This window comes from Chanos chanos, chromosome 11 (assembly GCF_902362185.1).
Source record: "Chanos chanos chromosome 11, fChaCha1.1, whole genome shotgun sequence".
Classification (NCBI taxonomy): Eukaryota; Metazoa; Chordata; class Actinopteri; order Gonorynchiformes; family Chanidae; genus Chanos; species Chanos chanos.
The window spans coordinates 16,143,553-16,162,136 of NC_044505.1; the positions used below are offsets into that span (position 1 = coordinate 16,143,553).

Here is an 18,584-nt window from a genome sequence, read left to right on the forward strand (position 1 = left end):
CTGCAAATGTAGTATCTTATCTTTTTGTGCCCCGTGAAATACATAAAGCAATCTGGTACACCAGGTCACCAGTCACGGTTAAGCCTCCAGAAAAACGACTCAAACCCCCCCCCCCCCCCCCCCCCCCCCCCCCCCCCCCCCCCCCCCCCTTTGGTGGTGACAGACAAGGCCGTTGGCAAAAAGACACACGGTGCCACCTCAGTGCGTTTGTTTGACTTGATTTGATTTCGAACCGAGTCGCTCGCTTCTAAACGAGGAAACGGTGTTAAGTCTTCCCGTCCTGTGCCACAATCTTGCTTTTCTCTTCTTCGTTTTTTGTTTTTCTCTCTCAGGCCCATTTTCCTGAGGATGTAAAGCTGTGAATGCCTGATATCTACAGCGTTTGAAGCGGGGAAATTGGAGGAAAGGTTACTGCCTAGTGCGTGTGTGTGTGTGCGCGTGCGTGTGTGCGAGAGAGAGAAAGAAAGAGAGAGAGAGAGAGAGAACTCTCTGGATCCCAAAGAGCATTGTGACACAGCAAATGCAGTGGATTTCAAACAAATACAGAAGGGAAGACGCCAAGGGGAGGCAGAGAGAGGAAAAAAGAGAGAGACAGAGCAGAAAGTATAACGGGATATTATTTGCTTAAAAGACCCGGAAGAAACATGTGTCTGAACAATATGAGTAATATGAACATGAGAATTGCATTGTAGCTATAAATCTAAAGGCTTAAATATATAACCAATGACAATAGAGCTCATTTGAATCATAATTACATCAGAACATTCTATCTGATGACATCATAATGGGGTGAGTGTATCATTCTGGAAATTGCTGCAAAATGCTCATCCAATTTGATTGACTGGTGTTTGAATGAGGCAAGATACCACATTAGAGATATCTTGATAACGTGATTTGTAAAACACTCGTCTGAACGCTAATTCACAAACCATAGTGGCTGATACTCATTGCAATGTTGGTCTAACCACCAAACTATGACGAGTTACCAAATATTCTGTAACCTAGCACTGCGCATCCTAAAACCGCTCCTAAAACTGCCCCTACCACCCCTCTCCAGTAACACAACATGACCCAACCAAGAGGACTGACCTTATTGTTTTGAAGTACCCACTGAATTGAGCAATAAAGGTTTAAAATGGGGTTTCTGAGCAGCTTGAATGTTCCACAGACGGCTGTTTGAATGTAGGGGCTGGGCCATGACATACCTGCTAAAACGCAATCAAACCGCATCCATGCCCGGTAAGAGGAACCCGAACAGTGGAAACACAAACGTGCTGCTTCCTATTTTGACGGTGCCAGCGCGTTCTGTTTTAGAAGTGGAGGGTTGAAAGTGATCTAACTGTTAAGACGTCGAGTGAGAGCGTTTCATAAAGGACTCTTTGATTCGCTCGTCTTTCTCCTCGTGGACTGTATATGCAACAAGGTTTGGAGTGTTTATTTTGTCTCCGGCTTGTCCTCAACCAGTGCGTCATCTGCCCACACACTTGTTCTGCAGGCTGGCATAACCAGAGAGCAGTTCACCCAAAAAAACTCCTGAAGAGCAGAGAGAACAGGGGGAAAAAAAAGACAGAGAGAGAGAGAGAGAGAGAGAGAGAGAGAGAGAGAGAGAGAGAGAGAGAGAGAGAGAGAAAAAAATAATACACAGAAGATCCCAAGAGGACCCCGATCGCGTCGGTTGGATGGGGGAGTTGAAGGGTGGGTATCTGGTCTAGAACGGAAACGTTCTGCAACACTCCACTCCCCCCCCCCAACCCTCCACCCTCCAGACAGTGACTGGAACACATCAGGAAAAACACCATGTCACAAACTGTTTTCATTCATCTCGTAGTCTTTATCACCATCGTTATGTTCTTAATTAGCCTCTTGGGCAAGAAGGATGAGGGAATAGAGACGTTACACAATTCATCGGAATTGTCTTAAGAAAGCCAAAAGCGAACCACACTGTCCTGCGGAATGGTGTGTATTTAATTATACATCTGTACCCAAACAACCATTTTACACATCTGCTGTAACCTGGATTTATAAAGCACAAATGACTCAACTCATGTTAGACTGAGGCGCTGGTATCACATACAGATACCAAGCTGACAGGATGCGTCAAACGTCATTGCGGCATGCAGAAGTTCAAGGAGTATCTGTAAACGCCTGAGGAACTTTGTGGTTAGCATTGAAAAAAACCCCCAAAAACTGGTATGTCGTTTGTAGATGTCCAATCTTTTTTCGTTACAGGTTTTTAATGTTCCCTTAGAGTAGGCCTGAACCAGCGTAGAGGTTCTGGGTCCCAGTAGACCGCATTTAGCTCTCCTTATGTAAGATTTTTATTAAAACATTTCTCGTAATATTTAACGTTATGAAAAACGCTTTGGTTCAGGCCCCACCCAGCTGGCCACACACACTCTTCATTTCACAGACTTTTTTCCTTCTTTCTTTTTTTCTTTCTTTCTTTCTTTTTTTTATTTTTTTAACCGAGTTGACAATGTTTCTGTGGTACAGGAAGTGAAGCAAAATATACCCAAACGAATTTCTAAAACTCTATTCAAAGTCACCTCTTCTGAGCTTTAATACTCCACAGCTCTATACTCTACGATAGAACTCTGATATATCTCTCTGCTTAAAATTCTATATCCCAGTTCCACACAACAATAAACAAACAAACAAACAAACAAACAACTACCCTAAATCTTGATATCTCGTTCTAGAACTCTACTTTACACATCTAATTCGGATGATCTTCCAGACTTTACTAAACTCTAAACAATGAGTCTGATCCAGAAATGACCTGTAAATCTATACCAAAACTCTAGTAAAAACTATAGTAAAATTCCACTCACTTTCTTGGGTTTATTCTCCTTCACCTAAACTCCGGTCTGCACCGAAAGTCCTGAGTTGAATTCAAGTGTACAGCTCTAACGGGTATCTTTTGTTTGTTTGTTTTTTTTACCGTTTATCAACTCTACATTCTAACTGTAATGCTTCATTATTAATTCTAGGTACAGTGGAGGAAGTAATATCTATCACACATTAAGTGAAAAAAACCCTTAAGAATTCTCTCTCTCTTTCTCTTGCTCTCTCTCTCTCTCTCTCTGTGTGTTTGTGTGTGTGTGTGTGTGTGTGTGTGTGTGTGTGTGTGTGTGTGTGTAATTGAGGTCACAGGAGCCACATAACAGCTCAGCTCCTAATTCAGAAATTCAGACCACCCAGTCTTTACGGACGTAGGAGGAAACAAAAGTCATGAAATACAACCAAACCAACACACACTCCACATGTGCCTCTGAACGCAGACACCTGTTATGGGACCCTAACTGAGCACAGAGTCTAAATCACTGTGAAGCAACCCTTCTGATTTTTTCTGTTTCTTTCCTAAAAAAAAAATGTTGCACTCTCTGTGTTCATGAGTCCTACACAGGGGACATCTTGAGGAGGTCATCGATTTTTTTGAGATGTTCTCTTCACAGTAATGAGCTTAAAAAAATGAACTAAAAATCAAACACTTTGGTCAAAAACCTCTTTGCTGTAAACCACCACAAAAAGCAGGTAGGCATAAAAGGAGAACTTTCCATCTCTCTGCTAATGCCAGTCGTTGGGTAAACTGGCTTAGCTGTCCAGTGCTGGAATGCCTATTCAAAACTGTGCCAACACTAAGATTTTGGCTTGAGGGGAGGGGGGGGGGGGGCGCAAAATCATATTTCTGTCAGTCACGGACTCTTGTTAGCAAGTCCATTTATTGCTTACGTGAGTGGTGGTTTAAAAAAATCGAGGCTGGACGTATTAAGAAACATCTCAGTCCTTCCAGTGAATTCACTTCCTTAATTCATCTAAATGCAACACATGGGATTCATTTTCCCAGTCGAAGCCCATTTAGCGAGCAATAAGCAGAATTAACGGAGACCACATCATGGAAGCCATCATAAAGCAACGGGTTTTTTATGGACGACAAATGGAAGAACACCCCCGAGCGTGCTGGTTAAGAGCGTTCTTTCTATCTAAGAGCGCTATGCTAGTAAAAGCAAACCGCTGAACGTCAACGACGAACGCAAGAGAAGTGTGAAAAGATCGTAAAAATAGGGGCAAAGAAAGGAAAGACAGGTCATAAAAAAGTGGGTATCGTGATGTCATCAGAGAAGGAGGTTTTCAAAGGGTATTTAGGCTTAAGCCTTGAATGCCCCTCAGAGCAGCAAAACCATATGAAACCAAGTTGTTAAGCCGCATTCAAAATGATATGCCGCGACTTTTGATAGCGACCTATCTGATCCGAGAAGCTCATACCAAAGACAAGTGAAGTGATTTTTTTTATGGTTTTGGAATGTTGTGTACTATTTTGTTGTGTAATGACAGTGGTAGTATTTACAGAAAACAGAAACTGTAATAGTATCGCCTATCCATATATTCTGTAGTAATTTAAAATGTAGTTACGTCCACTTTGGCGACACCAACAGAGTGGTGCAGCCAGCAAAGGATTGTGGGATAGTTCCGTATCATATGGAAGTGTTGAGAGGAGCGCTTATGTTGTTCATGTTACAGTAGTAAACATTGAGACTGACAGTAAGTAACTGTTCATGTTTGTTTATTTCAATTTAAACCACCTTGAAGAGAAATGCCAAGTCACCACCATAGTACAGTATGGTGATTCTGCAATTGTGTGTGCATTAGGCCCTCTAGAATAATAACAACAATAATACTCATGATCATGGCAATGAGACCAGACATTTCACATTATTATGGAAAAGTATGAGATATAAAGGCGAGAATGTTCCTATAGTACATAGAATTAATAAGTCTCAGCTTAAACAAATCTTAGCAGGTTACATTTATCAAATTCTATTTATCTTCTACTATTTTTCTGCTTTAAAATAAAAGTTAATTTATGCTTTCCTGTAGTAGTCTATATTGTAAATCGAGGAATCTGTAAACTACACTATGTTTGAGACAATTAATAATTAGTGTCAATACCTTATTTGCTTTATCTTTTAAAAAATATTCTGAACTCTTCTGAACGAAGAAAGCCATTTATCACATCTCTATCGGTGCCATCCGTTATCAATGACTACCATTCGGTCTCGTGCCTGAAGGAACTGACACGGTCACTGAGGCCCAGACCTTATCACAGAGCGCGTTAAAAAAAATCAGTTAAAATCAAGCGGGTTGTCTGCCATCGTCACGTGTGACATCATGAGAGCTGCGCATCATCACCAACTTCATCTATTGGACATACACATAACGCTTTTACGTGTATGCAGACGGTCTCTCCGTAGGTCGTCCAATCTAAGTCAATACAACAGTATCTCTGGCTTGTAACTTTTGTACTACCTGAATAAAAAACTGTTGTGCAGCGTGTTTCAACACAGCTGTATGCTGCATGTTTGTAAATTAAGCTACGGTCAGTGGGTGGCATGACTTTTACTTAAACGCCTAAATAATACGCGAGCAGATCTGATATTACTCAGTCTTGGAGTATCCTTTTTTTCCGGGGGGGGGGGGGGGGGGGGCTGGAACTATCAACTGTGCGAGTGCGCACGTCACGTCTACATATCTGCAAAACTCAACTATCCTCCGTGCGCCTGTTTGGACAGATCCGTCTGTCACATTACTCATTTCCCGTAAAACCTCACAACAAATTTGTAATACCTCAGCATTCGGATTAAGTAAGGACACGCTGACTACAAGAATGTCTCGCCGAAAACCAACGTTAGTCTAAAATCTGGTTTGAATGCAAGTTACTGAAGAAAAAACAAACAAACATTAAAATCGACCGCCCCCCGCCCTGTGTCTCGTAACGAACCCGGTGTGCTTGAAAAACAAGCCACACTTACTGTAAAGATGGGAGCGATACTGCTCGCTCCCCTTTATACCCAGTGTCTGACAGAACGTATGCCATATATTTCCATAGAAATGTCCAGAACCTTGAGGCCTACGGTTGCAGTGCTGCCTCTTAGCCAGGTGAGGATGACGGGGATGAGGGTACACGGTGTGCATTTGCCCAGCACACGGTGGTACTCACAAGGCCTGACTGCAATATACCGAAACCCTTTTTTTTTTTTAACTATTCCGGTGACAAAACAGATCTCCAAGCCCGAGTAGTGATACTGTGGAATTGCCTTAAAAATCAAACGATAGATCCTGATTCAGTTTAATGAGAAACGAAGCCAATGATTGCACTTCTGCCAAAGCCTACAGATGTGGGAGCCGCATCGATAGGCGTTCGTGAAACAAACCTTGCCTTAATTACATTTTTGAGTTCTTCTTAAACGAGAATTGCAGCAACCCGTATTTGCTGCTTTGTCTACTATAATACCAGGCGCTAAATGAATTATCATTCATTATAACACAAATATGTCCTTCTGTGTTCGGCGCAAGCCAATTCGATGTGTGAGAGTCAATGAAACATGACAGCCGATCGGCGCTGAAAATAACAAATGCTTTGTTGACTGAGCTATGCATTAATGCGACCCCGCTTTAGTGTGAATGTGTTATCAGCGATATCGTTATAATCCGAACCGGGACGTATTTCACCCAACTATACGAGAAGTATTAACTTGAATAGGCAGCCAGATGCCAGGCGCTACCTTGACTGTGGTCAAGCCGAGAATGATAGAATTCAAGCCTTTGTTATGGTTCAGGTCTTCTTGATTTCGCCCCCCCCCCCCTTGAATTCGCCCCATGTCGCTTACCTTCTCTTGCCTTCAATAGCACAGTGTTGGCCACGATGTTTTCAATCTCCATTGTCAGAATCCAGATTCCGTACGGTGCAGATACATTTCACTCAGCAAAAAAGACGAAGGCGCTCGTGTCGGTGATTATGATGATGATGATGATGGTGGTGATGATGACGATCAACGTGAATTTCGTTCTGGCACATACCAGGTTAATTGTATTTCTCCATTGCTTGATGTTAAACCCCCCACCTCTTAGCACAGCTTCAACATGAAGTCCCCTTGTTAGCATTCAATGCCCTGCCTTCCTTCCTGCCTCGCGCACTCCCTCTCGCTCGTACAGGCAGCCCGAGAGTAGGAGGGATCATCTTACAACCACAGTGTAACCCTACAGTCCCACACACACACACACACACACACAAGCGCGCGCTTTAAATACACAAGTTACGCACAGTTGTCGTTCACTGTATTTGCCTAACAAAAACAAATACCGTGCACACAGCCGATTGCAAACATCCTACAATGTTAATCCTTCATTAGAAATGTCACTAAGGTAGTGGCGTTGATACGAACCTATTTTCCTTGTCATAGGCACTGTAGACCGCTGTAACCATATCAGAGAGTTGAAGTTTACAACCTGTAGTCTGCGATAAGAATACTATGAACTAGAACTTTTCCGCTGTATGCTTGTAGTATTTCTTTCTTTTTTTAAGACTGATTTAATTGAATAAACCATCTACAATGTGTGTGGTCAATGCACAGTAATTCGGTGAACATTCCCACACGGATAATTTGCAGAACATGACGTCACGCCACTGTACAGTAGTGAACTCAAACGCGGCGCATACTGCGGTTAGTGAGTACGGATTTTTTTTTCTTTTTGTGAGCAGTCGACATGCAGACTCGACATGCTGGATTTGCATAAAACTTTCAAACAAAACAACCTCATGTCTCTACGTGAGGCAATAATTACGTGCTTTTGTATACACAGAGCGTTGTCAGCTGTCGACCAACTGAACCTTTTTTTCTTTAAGGCTCCCTTCAAGTGTGTAAGTAAGTAATTAGGGTCTTGAGATGAAGCTTTTTTTTTGTCATCTGAATTAACTGCCCTTGGTGAATTTGCTGACTCATGCAGGTCATGGCTCGTGACCTCCGAGGGAGACTCTGCGGTAGCCTTGGTGACTAGTCACCTTACGACTCGTTATTTTGTGTCCAGACAGTCCTCCTTTAGATATAGACATCTTAATTTGGTTGACAGACACTCATAACATTAAAGGTGTGGTCCGTAACATCTCCAAATGGTGGGTTCCATTTCATTTAGGCCCAAATACACAAAAAGCACGGAACGCCCATTTTTTGTATAAACAAATGTCATCACGCAGACGCATGACTTTTTTTCCCCCTTCTTTGTCGAATCATTATGAGGTAATGATGTAATGTACTCTCATTTAAGTTGAATTTTTTTAAACCACTGACAATGCTTACCACACCTTGCATCTTCTGGAATTTTGAAAATCCCTCCTTTTCTTTCTTTCTTTCTTTCTTTCTTTCTTTCTTGCCACACGTGACGTGTCGCCACAGATCAGTTCTTGGACTCCCAGTCTTAATCTTCCTGAATGAAAAACATAAATCATGATTTGACTTTTACAGTGTGCAACTGCCAGCATACCTTTGTCTTGTAAATACAGGCTCATGTGTACACCATAATCTTCAAAGTCTACACGGCTGTTTATTAATGCTATGCAGGCATACTGTGCATGAACACTATAACTACTAAAAGGTGTTGCACGTGTGGCTGGCAAGCAGACGTCTGTTGTTATAAAGACACTTTTTTTGGAGCACCTATATTTCTCTAGCCTACCCCCTGTCCTGTACTGGTTCATTTGATTTAATTACTTAATTAATTAATTAACTATTTATCAACCGCTGAAAAGCTAAGTAAGTCGTGCCTGTGACGGCAAATAACCACAAACTGAGTCCAAAGAAACGTTTAATGAAAGCAAGTTATGCTATATCGTGTCTAATTAATGTCTACGGAACAGCTGAGGGAAGAATTGTAAAGTCGGTTAGAATGTGACGCTTTTTTTCCATAAACATTTCATTAACTTTTTGGTATTGTTCAAGTTAAAATGTACAGGCCTTGGCATTACAACGAAGTGTTCTGAGTGAGAATACTGCCACCTGCTGGTTCAATTGTTAGAGCACTTCTGCAGTACAAAGAATTATACCTGAAGAGTCTGTGCTTATTTATTTTTATTGCAGCCTTCCAGCCAGTGTCTGATTAAGTTGACATCAGGGCAGTACTCAGGACCAATATATATATATATATATATATATATATATATATATATATTGGTTTTATTGTGTTTCACATCAACATTTTCACAGTTCGCAGGTCAGAAAAATTGCATATGGTCAACTGGTTATTTTCACTCAACATTTGATACTGAATATCTCTGTCATAAAAACATACATTAATACATACTTCACATATATCATACATACTTCATTGCCATATCACATGTATCTAATTTAAAAAGATTTGTATGTCGTGTATGTCCTGAGTAAGCCATTGTGTTTGCAAACAATTTACGTTTTTGTCCATATTGTGCACGTTTTGGTTCAATTATGGGGCTTCACATTAGGAGGCGCCTTTTTATTTTTGAGGGCTTTTATTTTGAAATAGACTGGGCGGTTACGAGTGGGGTGGGGCTCGTAGGTTTCTGGAGAAGTCGTACACCTAGTGGTCGTATCAGTATGAGCAGTTATTCCTGGATTTAGCCACAAGGAAATACATACCAAGAGCACGAGTAAAGTTGTTGAACGACTGAAAATGAAATAGCGGTGCTTCAGGTGGAAAAATATTGTGCTCCGAAATAAATTTTTAATGTGTAATAAATAATAAGGGGTTAAAATGTTACAAATTACACTTCTTATTTATGGATTAAGTTTTCAGAAGTGATACATTTTGTAAAAATCTTAGTCTAAATGCTAAGGCAAAATGTCCAAACCTCCTTACGTGCTTGGTTTTTTTTGTTTGTTTGTTTTTTTTCTTACTTTTTTCACTCCTTTTCACTGTCTTCTTTTATCATGCATTCGTGTCCCCCGACTGTTCATTTTTCATTAACAATAATATGTTCCTCGCTCTTGACCTGTGTGTGTGTGTGTGTGTGTGTTTTCGGTTTCTAGGAACTGATTTTTTTCGGGACTTTTATTTCGGTATTGTTCAGTTTCATGGCTCTCCGCTGACCGGAAGTGACTCTTAGACCTGCTTTGTTGGTGAGGGAGCTGTGGTCCCGTTATACAGTACCTTAATGTCGGTGTCTCAGACCTCTGCTAAATAGGAATATTCTGCGAAATTCTGGCAATAAATAGGCAGCTCTATTGAGGCTTTGCCTATGACAAGACGGAGACATGGTGTCGGTAACATATAGACAGTGATTAGTCAGTTGTTCGGAGGCGCTGTCGGTTTTTATGTCCAGAATCTATACGCACCATACGGCAAAGGATTATTTCTGTTTCAGAACGATATACGATTATACATAGAGGCTTATCAGCAGCAGCAATGTCAGGAAAACATTTCAACGTCCACGAAGTGAGCTGCTGCATCAAGTATTTTATATTCGGATTCAACATAATATTTTGGGTAAGTCTGCATTCCTATCAATTTGCGTATAGCCTAACGTTAAAATTGCGCAACTATGAACCGACCAGTTATGGGGTCGCTTCTTAATGGAATCATCGTTATTGTTACAAGGTGCGTTTCAGTCAGATTCTTTGTTTGCGTATTTTCTTTTTCTTTTGTTTTACCCCCGTAAGTAAATTCTAATGACCGAGTGAATGGAAACGGAAATATTACGGCTGTCATTCTCTTTCTCCGTTTTTTTTTCCGTGACACTGAATAGAGCGCGTGCGAATGTAAAGCATGTACAAATATGTGTCTGGCCTGCACCGACGTAACTGTCTTACAATAGTTCAAATATTCTTTACTTTGCCTTCGCTATTTCTATTAACTCTAAGATACATGCCGCTAGTTCTTACGCACTTTTTGTTGTTCATACGTTTCAACCAATGACCTGTAACCTCTGGATAATTAAAGTCTCATGAATAATTTGATCTGCAGTTTGTTAATATCACACACATTTGGGGACATTTTATATTTGCAGAATACCTTACTAAGGGTTGAAGAACTGCTTTTATATGCAGCCTTTCAGCAGAAGAGGTGAAACGGTCTGAGTTAGATACTGATGCTACTGAGCCCAAATGGCTCTAGTCTCAACAATCGTTTGACTATTCAAATCATTTTAACTTGTGTTAAATAAATGACGCGGTCAGCGATTGGTCAAAGCGTTTGTGAGATACCAGACGCTGTTGATGGTCTTGTTTTTGCGTGTGCAAATGTTACCAACGTTGAAATGTCTGCAAGTGTAGTATTTGTTATTATAATTGTCCCATGAATGCCCCCTTTATGTTTGTGTCTCTGATTCTGTTCTCTGCAGCTACTTGGAGTGGCATTTCTGGCAGTTGGGCTATGGGCTTGGAGTGAAAAAGTGAGTTCTCTGCTCCAGCAATGGATCCTTATTGGCTAACGTCCACTTTTACTTTGTTATGTAGTAGTTTACTGTGTACAGATGAAAACAGAAAGCATTTATTTTGAACGATCAAGTTTTAATAATTTATTACGATCGTTTCAGTCGTCCCATGCATAGGTTTGTTAGAAAAGGCAGTGCATATCATAACTGTAAAGACAGATTTTGCATTTCATGTTCATGAATAATTCATTATAAATTGATTGCGGCACAATTATATTTGAATTGTAGAGTCGTGTTTCAATCAAGTTGTCATTAATTGATTTTTTTTTGTACTCTCCAAGGTTTAATTTGATTTGTCTTTCTTTCTTTCTTTCTTTCTTTCTTTCTTTCTTTCTTTCTTTCCGTCTCTTTCTTTCTTTCTTTCCGTCTCTTTCTTTCTTTCTTTCTTTCTTTCTCCCCCTCTTTCCTCTCTCTCTCTTCTCAGGGTGTTCTGTCTAACATCTCCTCCATCACAGACCTGGGCGGGTTTGACCCCGTTTGGTTGTTTCTGGTGGTGGGCGGGGTCATGTTCATCCTGGGCTTTGCTGGTTGTATCGGAGCTCTCAGGGAGAACTCCTTCCTGCTCAAATTTGTACGTTCCCTTTTTGAAGTTCTTCTGTACATTTTTTTTTCACCATCATCTCTTCGAGGAGACGTAGGGATGGATAGATTGCGCACATTAGTGATTATACGAACTGAGAGAAGCTCTGAGGACGTTTACTCTGAAGACCAATTTTAGGTGACAGTACTGGAGTGGAGTTTGAGATAGATTAAAGTTGGGTTCATGATTTTTGGCAGGACTAGGATTAGACTAGGTCTTGCTGAGTCTGCCTGCAGAATACCGCCTATTCAATAAAACATTAAAATGAAGCTTAAAATGAGGTAAATATCCTAATTATCATAGAAGTATCTTTTATATTTATTATACAGGTAAGAGTCCTCAGAGGATTGTGATGATTATGGATTACCGTACTGTACCGGCATATTGCATTACATTTCATTTTTGTGGTTCAGTAGAATTTGGCGAAAATGTAATTGTGGCATTTAATATGGGTCTGTATTAAACACTATTACACACTGGCTCACCAGGAGCAGCACTGTCATGCACTTTTATGCAGTCATTGTTTTCTGTAGTTACAATGTAACATTGGGTAATTACATACTTGTTGCATCACAATGGCAGTGATTATTACACAGGAGAGAGAGCGCATCAGTTTTATGTGTCATTGGTCTTCTAAAGCAACCAGAGCTTCAGCTGCTCATATTTCACTTGTGGTTAACTCCTGCAAGAAAACAGACCAGAGAATCATTTTGTACGTTCGTAAAACCAACCAGGAATTCCATGTGCAAGACAGAATGTGATTCACTGAACACAGGGTGTGTGGAATGCTAGTCAGCTGCGTGGAGTCTACTGCTTGGGATGTTGAAATATAAGATGGATCTTATTGCTGTGAATTACACAAGTTTTGGTAGTTCACTTTGTCATTCCCTTTAAAAGTTTAACTTGTTTTAAGTACAGCATGTTTTCATTATTGCTTTATTAACGAGCATGACACTTTTGTTTGACGTTTTTAAATTGCAGATTATTGCAGCCAAAGTAAACATGACTCGTGCGTGTTTCAAAGCCTTAAAACGTCTGATTTATGATCTAGTGATTCTCAAGAAAGAAAGTTTGAAATGGGTTTTAGCCCAGTAACATTCCTTTCCCATAGTGAACGGATTGGGTTTCCTAGTTTTTTTCCAGCATCTGGAAGTGTTCTTGATGATGTCATCTGACTCATGTGCTCTGTCGTCATGGTGATACACCAGTGATTACTGAAATTGCCTGGGAGCGGACAACACGAGGAAAAACTAGAAAAACTTCAGTGAAATATCCTGAAAATCCTTTTTTTTTTAATGGGAAAAACAAGATTTTTACGTAGAAATATTTTTTCTTGTGTTTTTAGAAGGAGAATTGTTTGTAGATTTTGTTTTTCTCTGAAAAATATAATTGTACAGTCATATACATTTTGAAAACGGATTGTCTGTTACATTTCTCCAGTGCAGAAAGAAGCAAGCTACATGTCAAACATTTTCAGTCATAAATGTGATAATATTTAAAAACTGGTGTTCAGCTTCATGCAAGTTCTTGTCTGTGTTGTAAAAAAAAAGAAAAAAGTTTTTTAGTATTATCATATCCTCTTTTTAAAGATGTCACTACAGTTATTTTCATTTTTCTGCTTTGGTCTTAAAATATTTTTGCTATAGATAGTTTTTAAGAACCTTAGTACGAGCTTTCGTTCTCTCTTCCTCTTTTCCTTGTTTTTCTTTTCGCACAGTTCTCGGTGTTCCTTGGAATCATATTTTTCTTGGAGTTGACGGCCGGGGTCCTGGCGTTCGTCTTCAAAGACTGGATCAAGGATCAGCTCAAGTTCTTCATTAACAACAACATCAGGGCCTATCGTGATGACATCGACCTGCAGAATCTCATCGACTTCACCCAGGAATATGTAAGCCAAGCCTCTTCGTGTTTATCCAGTTCTGTTCTCTCCTCACAAAGAGATTTTAGGGTTAATAAATGTTGTCAGTTACAAAGTATCCCAGACGGTATTATTGGTATGTTTATAGTGATCATTCTGGAATGGCCTTGTGAGATTTAAAAGTGGGCGGCTTTGCAGTTTTTCCCATGTGCAAAGGAAGACCATATGCTCCCTGCCCGAGTGGAAATTCTTTTGAGGTTAACATAAAAAAAAAGCAGTTCTGTGAATACCGTAATTTAATAAAACGTTTTATACAAAAAAAAAAAAAAGTGCAATTTTTTGACTCTTCACCCTGCACCATCATCAGTCAACACATAAGAAGTAACGTATTGAAAATGATCTGTAGTTTTAACACCTCCTAAGACGTTTTGGGAGCGTTGCAGTCATTGTTGAGGTTCCCATAGGTCAGTCTTTATCGCTTCAACCGCTGTTTTAGTGTGACGAACGGTTGTTTCCTCTTTCCTGTTTCCTGGTTTTACCGCCGACTGGCCTTGGACGTCATTGTGTGTGTGTGTGTGTGTGTCTGGTATTCCTCAGTGGGAATGTTGCGGAGCGTTCGGAGCTGACGACTGGAATCTGAACATATACTTCAACTGCACGGATACCAACCTCAGTCGGGAAAAATGCGGGGTCCCGTTCTCCTGTTGTACCAAGGATCCCGCCGTAAGTGACGTTGTACCGTTACAACAGAGCCGGACGCTGCTAAGAGAATTTCAGATCCTTTCTTTGGCCCCATAACCTAAATTAACTCCTTTTCCTTGTCTACTTGGTCACGAGTTTGAATGGGTTTAGTAGCAATGTCAGCAAGCCAGTTTGTTCTCATAGCAGAAGGCAGTTTAGGAAGGGAAGTCGTCCTTCAGTATTATTTTGACAGAGCTATTCATCTGAGCAAGCTTTTGGCGTAGGTCTTAAATGTGCTAGCTGACAATCAGAATATACAGCATAATTTTACTGTCAGTTTCTATGGAAACAAATGAAAAAAATAATGTTTACATTATACTTTAAATGAGAGGGAGACTAAAACTAAGTGAGAAAAAGAACCGTTAGCACCTTACATTCGAAAATCAAAGTTTGCATGTGATATTATGTTAGAGCGCAATTTGATGTAACATCCAGTTCTCCATGAAACGGCATAACTCCCAACAGAATTTATTCCGGAAAACTCTGTGTACACCTCCCCCATTTTACTAAGTTCCATTCTACCATGTAGTTCAGCTTGAATTAAATGAAAAAATTACCGAAAATGATCCCCTCTCACCTTTAAATGTATGTATTTTACTTGAATGTTTTTCTTTAGAGAATAATCGGATTTTAAAGGTAGGAGACCGGAGAAAAATAGCATCAGTGCAGGTTTGAGTGAGTGTGAGGAGAGACTTCAGAAAGACAAGGGCGAAGCAGACTTCAGCTGTGAACTTAAGTTGCCTCATGGGCTCGGAATGTGCCTCTGCCCTCCCAGCCACCTTGAGAAGGTCAACAGGAAGTAGCTGCTAGATTTCCTTATTTTGCTTTGGCAGTTTCCTTTCTGAGACAGTATGGGCTCATACAATCACGCACGTACACACGTGCGCGCACACACACACACAGATACACACACACACACTCACACACACAAACTGCTTTCTCCTTCACTGCTTTACACCTGAGGTTCTTAATGGACAGCCTGAGTAGGCAGAGAGGCATATGGTAATCCATGCAGGTGTGTCAATTCAAATTTCTTCTGTCTCTGTCTCTCTCTGCAGGAGGATGTGATTAACACACAGTGTGGATATGACATACGAGCCAAAGCTGTGAGTAAAACCCTGTTTGAGTATCACCATATAAAAAAGTTCATTTAGTTTCGAATAGCTATTGGTTTAGAAAAATTTAAACCTTTTGTATCCAGTGTTTGTGAAAGACCAACATTAGTGTAATCTCTTATCTGTTTCTGATTTCAAACAGTTTAAAATGAGTGACTTAAATTTGGTTTGCATGTCAATGCGGAGTATATCGCATAGCAAAAAAGTAAACAACATTAATCACTCCGTAATGACCTTGAATCGACCTTTAAGCACAAGGCAGCTCATAGTGGAATGCGTAAGGCTAAGGGAATAAGAGAGGTCGGTAGTGAATGATTTGGGATGGATGTGGCTCACAGCAGTCCCGTGGCTGCGCCTCCTCCTCCTCCTCATCCTCCTCCGTGGCTTGTCTGTGAATCACTCAACTGTAGGGTTTGGTGGGTTGCCGAGAATTACTCATCACAGAGCAATGCAGCTCGCACAGTTTAGACTGGATGGGGTCTACAGGAGAGCTGTACACTGTAAAGGACACTATGAGTGTGTGTGTGTGTGTGTTTTATGTAACCATCAACCATCACATTTAAATCATAATCTTAAGATTGCTATTCATTTTTAGCCAAGGTCAAAGTTCCGCTCAGAATGGGCCTGATTTTTTACCACAGCGTATGATGGGATATGGTGGATGTTTGATTGGATAATTGAATTGGATGCGAATGCAACAGCTATGTGTGTAATTTTTAATCTGATGCACCATTTTAAATATCACTTCACTACATTTTCTCCACTTTGTCGCTCATTTGAAAACTGTATGATTGAGTGATACGAATGACTCGAATCCACTTAACCTCACATAACTGAAAAGCCCCTACATGTACATGTTATGTAAAAGTAACAATACAATTTACGATCTTTTTTTTTTTTCTTCCCAACTTCGGCGCGAGTAACCCTCAACGTGTTGCGATATTAAGCGTCAATAAAAAAAAAGAAAAAGAAAAGAAAAAAAAAATCAAACTCGGACTTGAGTTTCATTAATTACGCGATGTGATGTATTTTTCTCTGTTGTGGACGCAGGACGCGGAGCAGAAAACGTTCATTTACACCAAAGGCTGTGTTCCTCAGTTTGAGAAGTGGCTACAGGAGAATCTTACTGTTGTCGCTGGGATATTCATTGGGATCGCTTTACTACAGGTGGGTTTAGTTCTGTTACGCTGATGTCATGGTAAACTCTTTGTAGAAGCGCGGTCGCATTTGTTTGACGATGTCGGACAAATGCTTAAATCTTCTTTTTTTTCTTTTTTTTTTTTTTGGTGGCACTTTTTAAAATGTCATATCTTGCTGTCTGGCGACCTGTCCAGGGCGTTTCCCCACCTTTCGCCCAATGAGCGCTGGGATAGGCTCCAGCACACCCCGCGACCCTAATTAGGATAAACGGCTGAGAAAAATGAATGAATGAATATCTTGTTGTTGTTATGTTATGTTTGCAGATATTTGGAATATGTCTGGCTCAAAATCTCCTGAGTGATATTGAAGCAGTCAGAGAAAGCTGGTAAGTATATTCACTAATCCAAAATCATGTCCATCTGAGTTTCTTTTGGGATTTATACAAGGAGAAATTTGGGTATAACACTGTACTGAAACCGCTTGACCCCCCTAACTTGTCTTTTACATGATTAATCCCTCTTGTTGACTTTGCATTATTTATAGTACTGAGCTGTGATAGATAAAGGTTATTAAAAGTTGTCATCAAATAGATCTTCATATTTTTAAAAGATGCTATCATTTCAAATGGGTATCAAAACTACTGAAATTTTAAAAGCGTTTTTCGTTTTTTTCTGTGGCTATGATATAGATTTTCTTCCCCTAATTCTACTCTTTTTTTTCCACACTTTTAGTTTATTCACCTGAGGATGTGGTTGAAGCACTCTCGAGACAGATCTACAGGCGGACTCCTACCTTCCTGTCGCTAGGCAACAGGACTGACACATACATCAGTATCCTACAGACCATCCCATTCCTCTCTTCCTCCAATTCCTTAGTTTAATGGTCCCGAAAATTGAAATTTTTTTTTTCCCCTAAGAAAAAAAAAAAAAAAAAACACATGCTAAAAGATACCAGTTAAACTGATTAAGGATTAATCAGACCAGAGGTAATCTTATTTTTTTCCACAGAGTCCTCTTCAATTTACGGTGACATGACAAAGGACGTCGGCGCTCTAATATCCGATCCTTTGCTTTCTCGCATTCCTCACCAAGTGTTTTTGGGTTTTGTTTTGAATTTTGCAATAGGGACCAGTCTGAAAAACAAGAAATGAAAAGAAATAAAAACGATAAGACGACCAACGAAATGGCAGTTGTCACTTCCTGTCAGCGCCCCCCACCCCCCCAAACCCTCACCAACCTTTCCCCCTCCCATCAAAGCTACTCATAAGGGTGTGAAGTATAAATAGCGTGTGTGTGTGTTTTTCGTTAAGAGTTTTGTTTTCTTTTTCTTGGTAAACCAATGTTAGGGAGTGTAAAACACAGCCTATTTGAAAAGTAATGGTGTTAAAAAATATTGTGTGAGTCACGGAGTCGAAGTCCATTTGCACTGCATGCTTTAGTATTATTGACATGTTCCTAAAATGGTCGGTAACAAGACGATGTCTTTGTGAATATCAAAGTGTATCTGTATTATATTTAATGTAATTTTTTTTTTTATCCTCAGTTTATTCGAACAGTTTGACTGGAATGTTTTTTTTTATAAAGAATCGCACTAAAGTTTACAAAATGAAGCATTTTGACAGTTGCACTTGGATTTTTTTTGCGTGTGGATTCCTTAGTACAGTTTAAAAAAGAAAGAAAAAAAAACCTGCTTCATTTCCAGTATCTGAGAAGCCAACTGCAATATTGCTGGAAATTTGAACTTTTTTTTTGAACATTTGAACATTGTTCTGAAGGGGTTTTTTTTGGGTTTTTTTTTTGAGACTGTATGAATGAATTCAAATGTACTGTTTTTTAATTCTGCACTTTTCTTCTTCTTCTTCTTCTTCTTCTTCTTCTTTTTTTTTTTTTAACAATCTCTAGATCTGGT

At 40.0% G+C, this 18,584-nt stretch overlaps 2 protein-coding genes across 3 annotated transcripts in view; one reads left to right on the forward strand and one right to left on the reverse strand.

The window, feature by feature from the left end:
- grk4 (G protein-coupled receptor kinase 4) overlaps nucleotides 1–6,865 on the reverse strand; it is a 45,211-nt gene extending 38,346 nt beyond the window's left edge. The window contains exon 1 of the mRNA XM_030787740.1: nucleotides 6,669–6,865. Within this exon, the coding sequence (XP_030643600.1) occupies nucleotides 6,669–6,720 (52 nt within the window). The 5' untranslated portion in view covers nucleotides 6,721–6,865. The remainder of the gene's footprint in view (nucleotides 1–6,668) is intronic.
- Nucleotides 6,866–9,947: 3,082 nt separating this feature from the next.
- tspan5b (tetraspanin 5b) lies at nucleotides 9,948–17,522 on the forward strand. Of its 2 annotated transcripts, XM_030788037.1 has the most exons (9): nucleotides 9,948–10,296; nucleotides 11,150–11,200; nucleotides 11,667–11,813; nucleotides 13,540–13,710; nucleotides 14,278–14,403; nucleotides 15,480–15,527; nucleotides 16,587–16,703; nucleotides 17,000–17,061; nucleotides 17,408–17,522. In XM_030788037.1, exons 1-9 carry the CDS (start codon nucleotides 10,216–10,218, stop codon nucleotides 17,418–17,420), a joined length of 816 nt encoding a protein of 271 aa, XP_030643897.1. In that variant the 5' UTR covers nucleotides 9,948–10,215; the 3' UTR covers nucleotides 17,421–17,522. The 2 variants fall into 2 exon arrangements, with proteins under 2 accessions (XP_030643897.1, XP_030643898.1); XM_030788038.1 differs by lacking the exon at nucleotides 17,408–17,522 and having other exon boundaries at nucleotides 15,480–15,532; nucleotides 16,583–16,703; nucleotides 17,000–17,065.
- The last annotated feature ends 1,062 nt before the right edge of the window (nucleotides 17,523–18,584 follow it).

What these genes read in the sequence shown, in the direction of transcription:
- tspan5b (XM_030788037.1), top strand. Translation starts at nt 10,216, where the DNA reads ATGTCAGGAAAACATTTCAACGTCCACGAAGTGAGCTGCTGCATCAAG. An exon ending in TATGGGCTTGGAGTGAAAAA is followed by an intron (nt 11,201 to 11,666) that starts GTGAGTTCTCTG and finishes CTCTCTTCTCAG; the next exon opens with GGTGTTCTGTCTAACATCTC. An exon ending in TTGGGATCGCTTTACTACAG is followed by an intron (nt 16,704 to 16,999) that starts GTGGGTTTAGTT and finishes TTATGTTTGCAG; the next exon opens with ATATTTGGAATATGTCTGGC.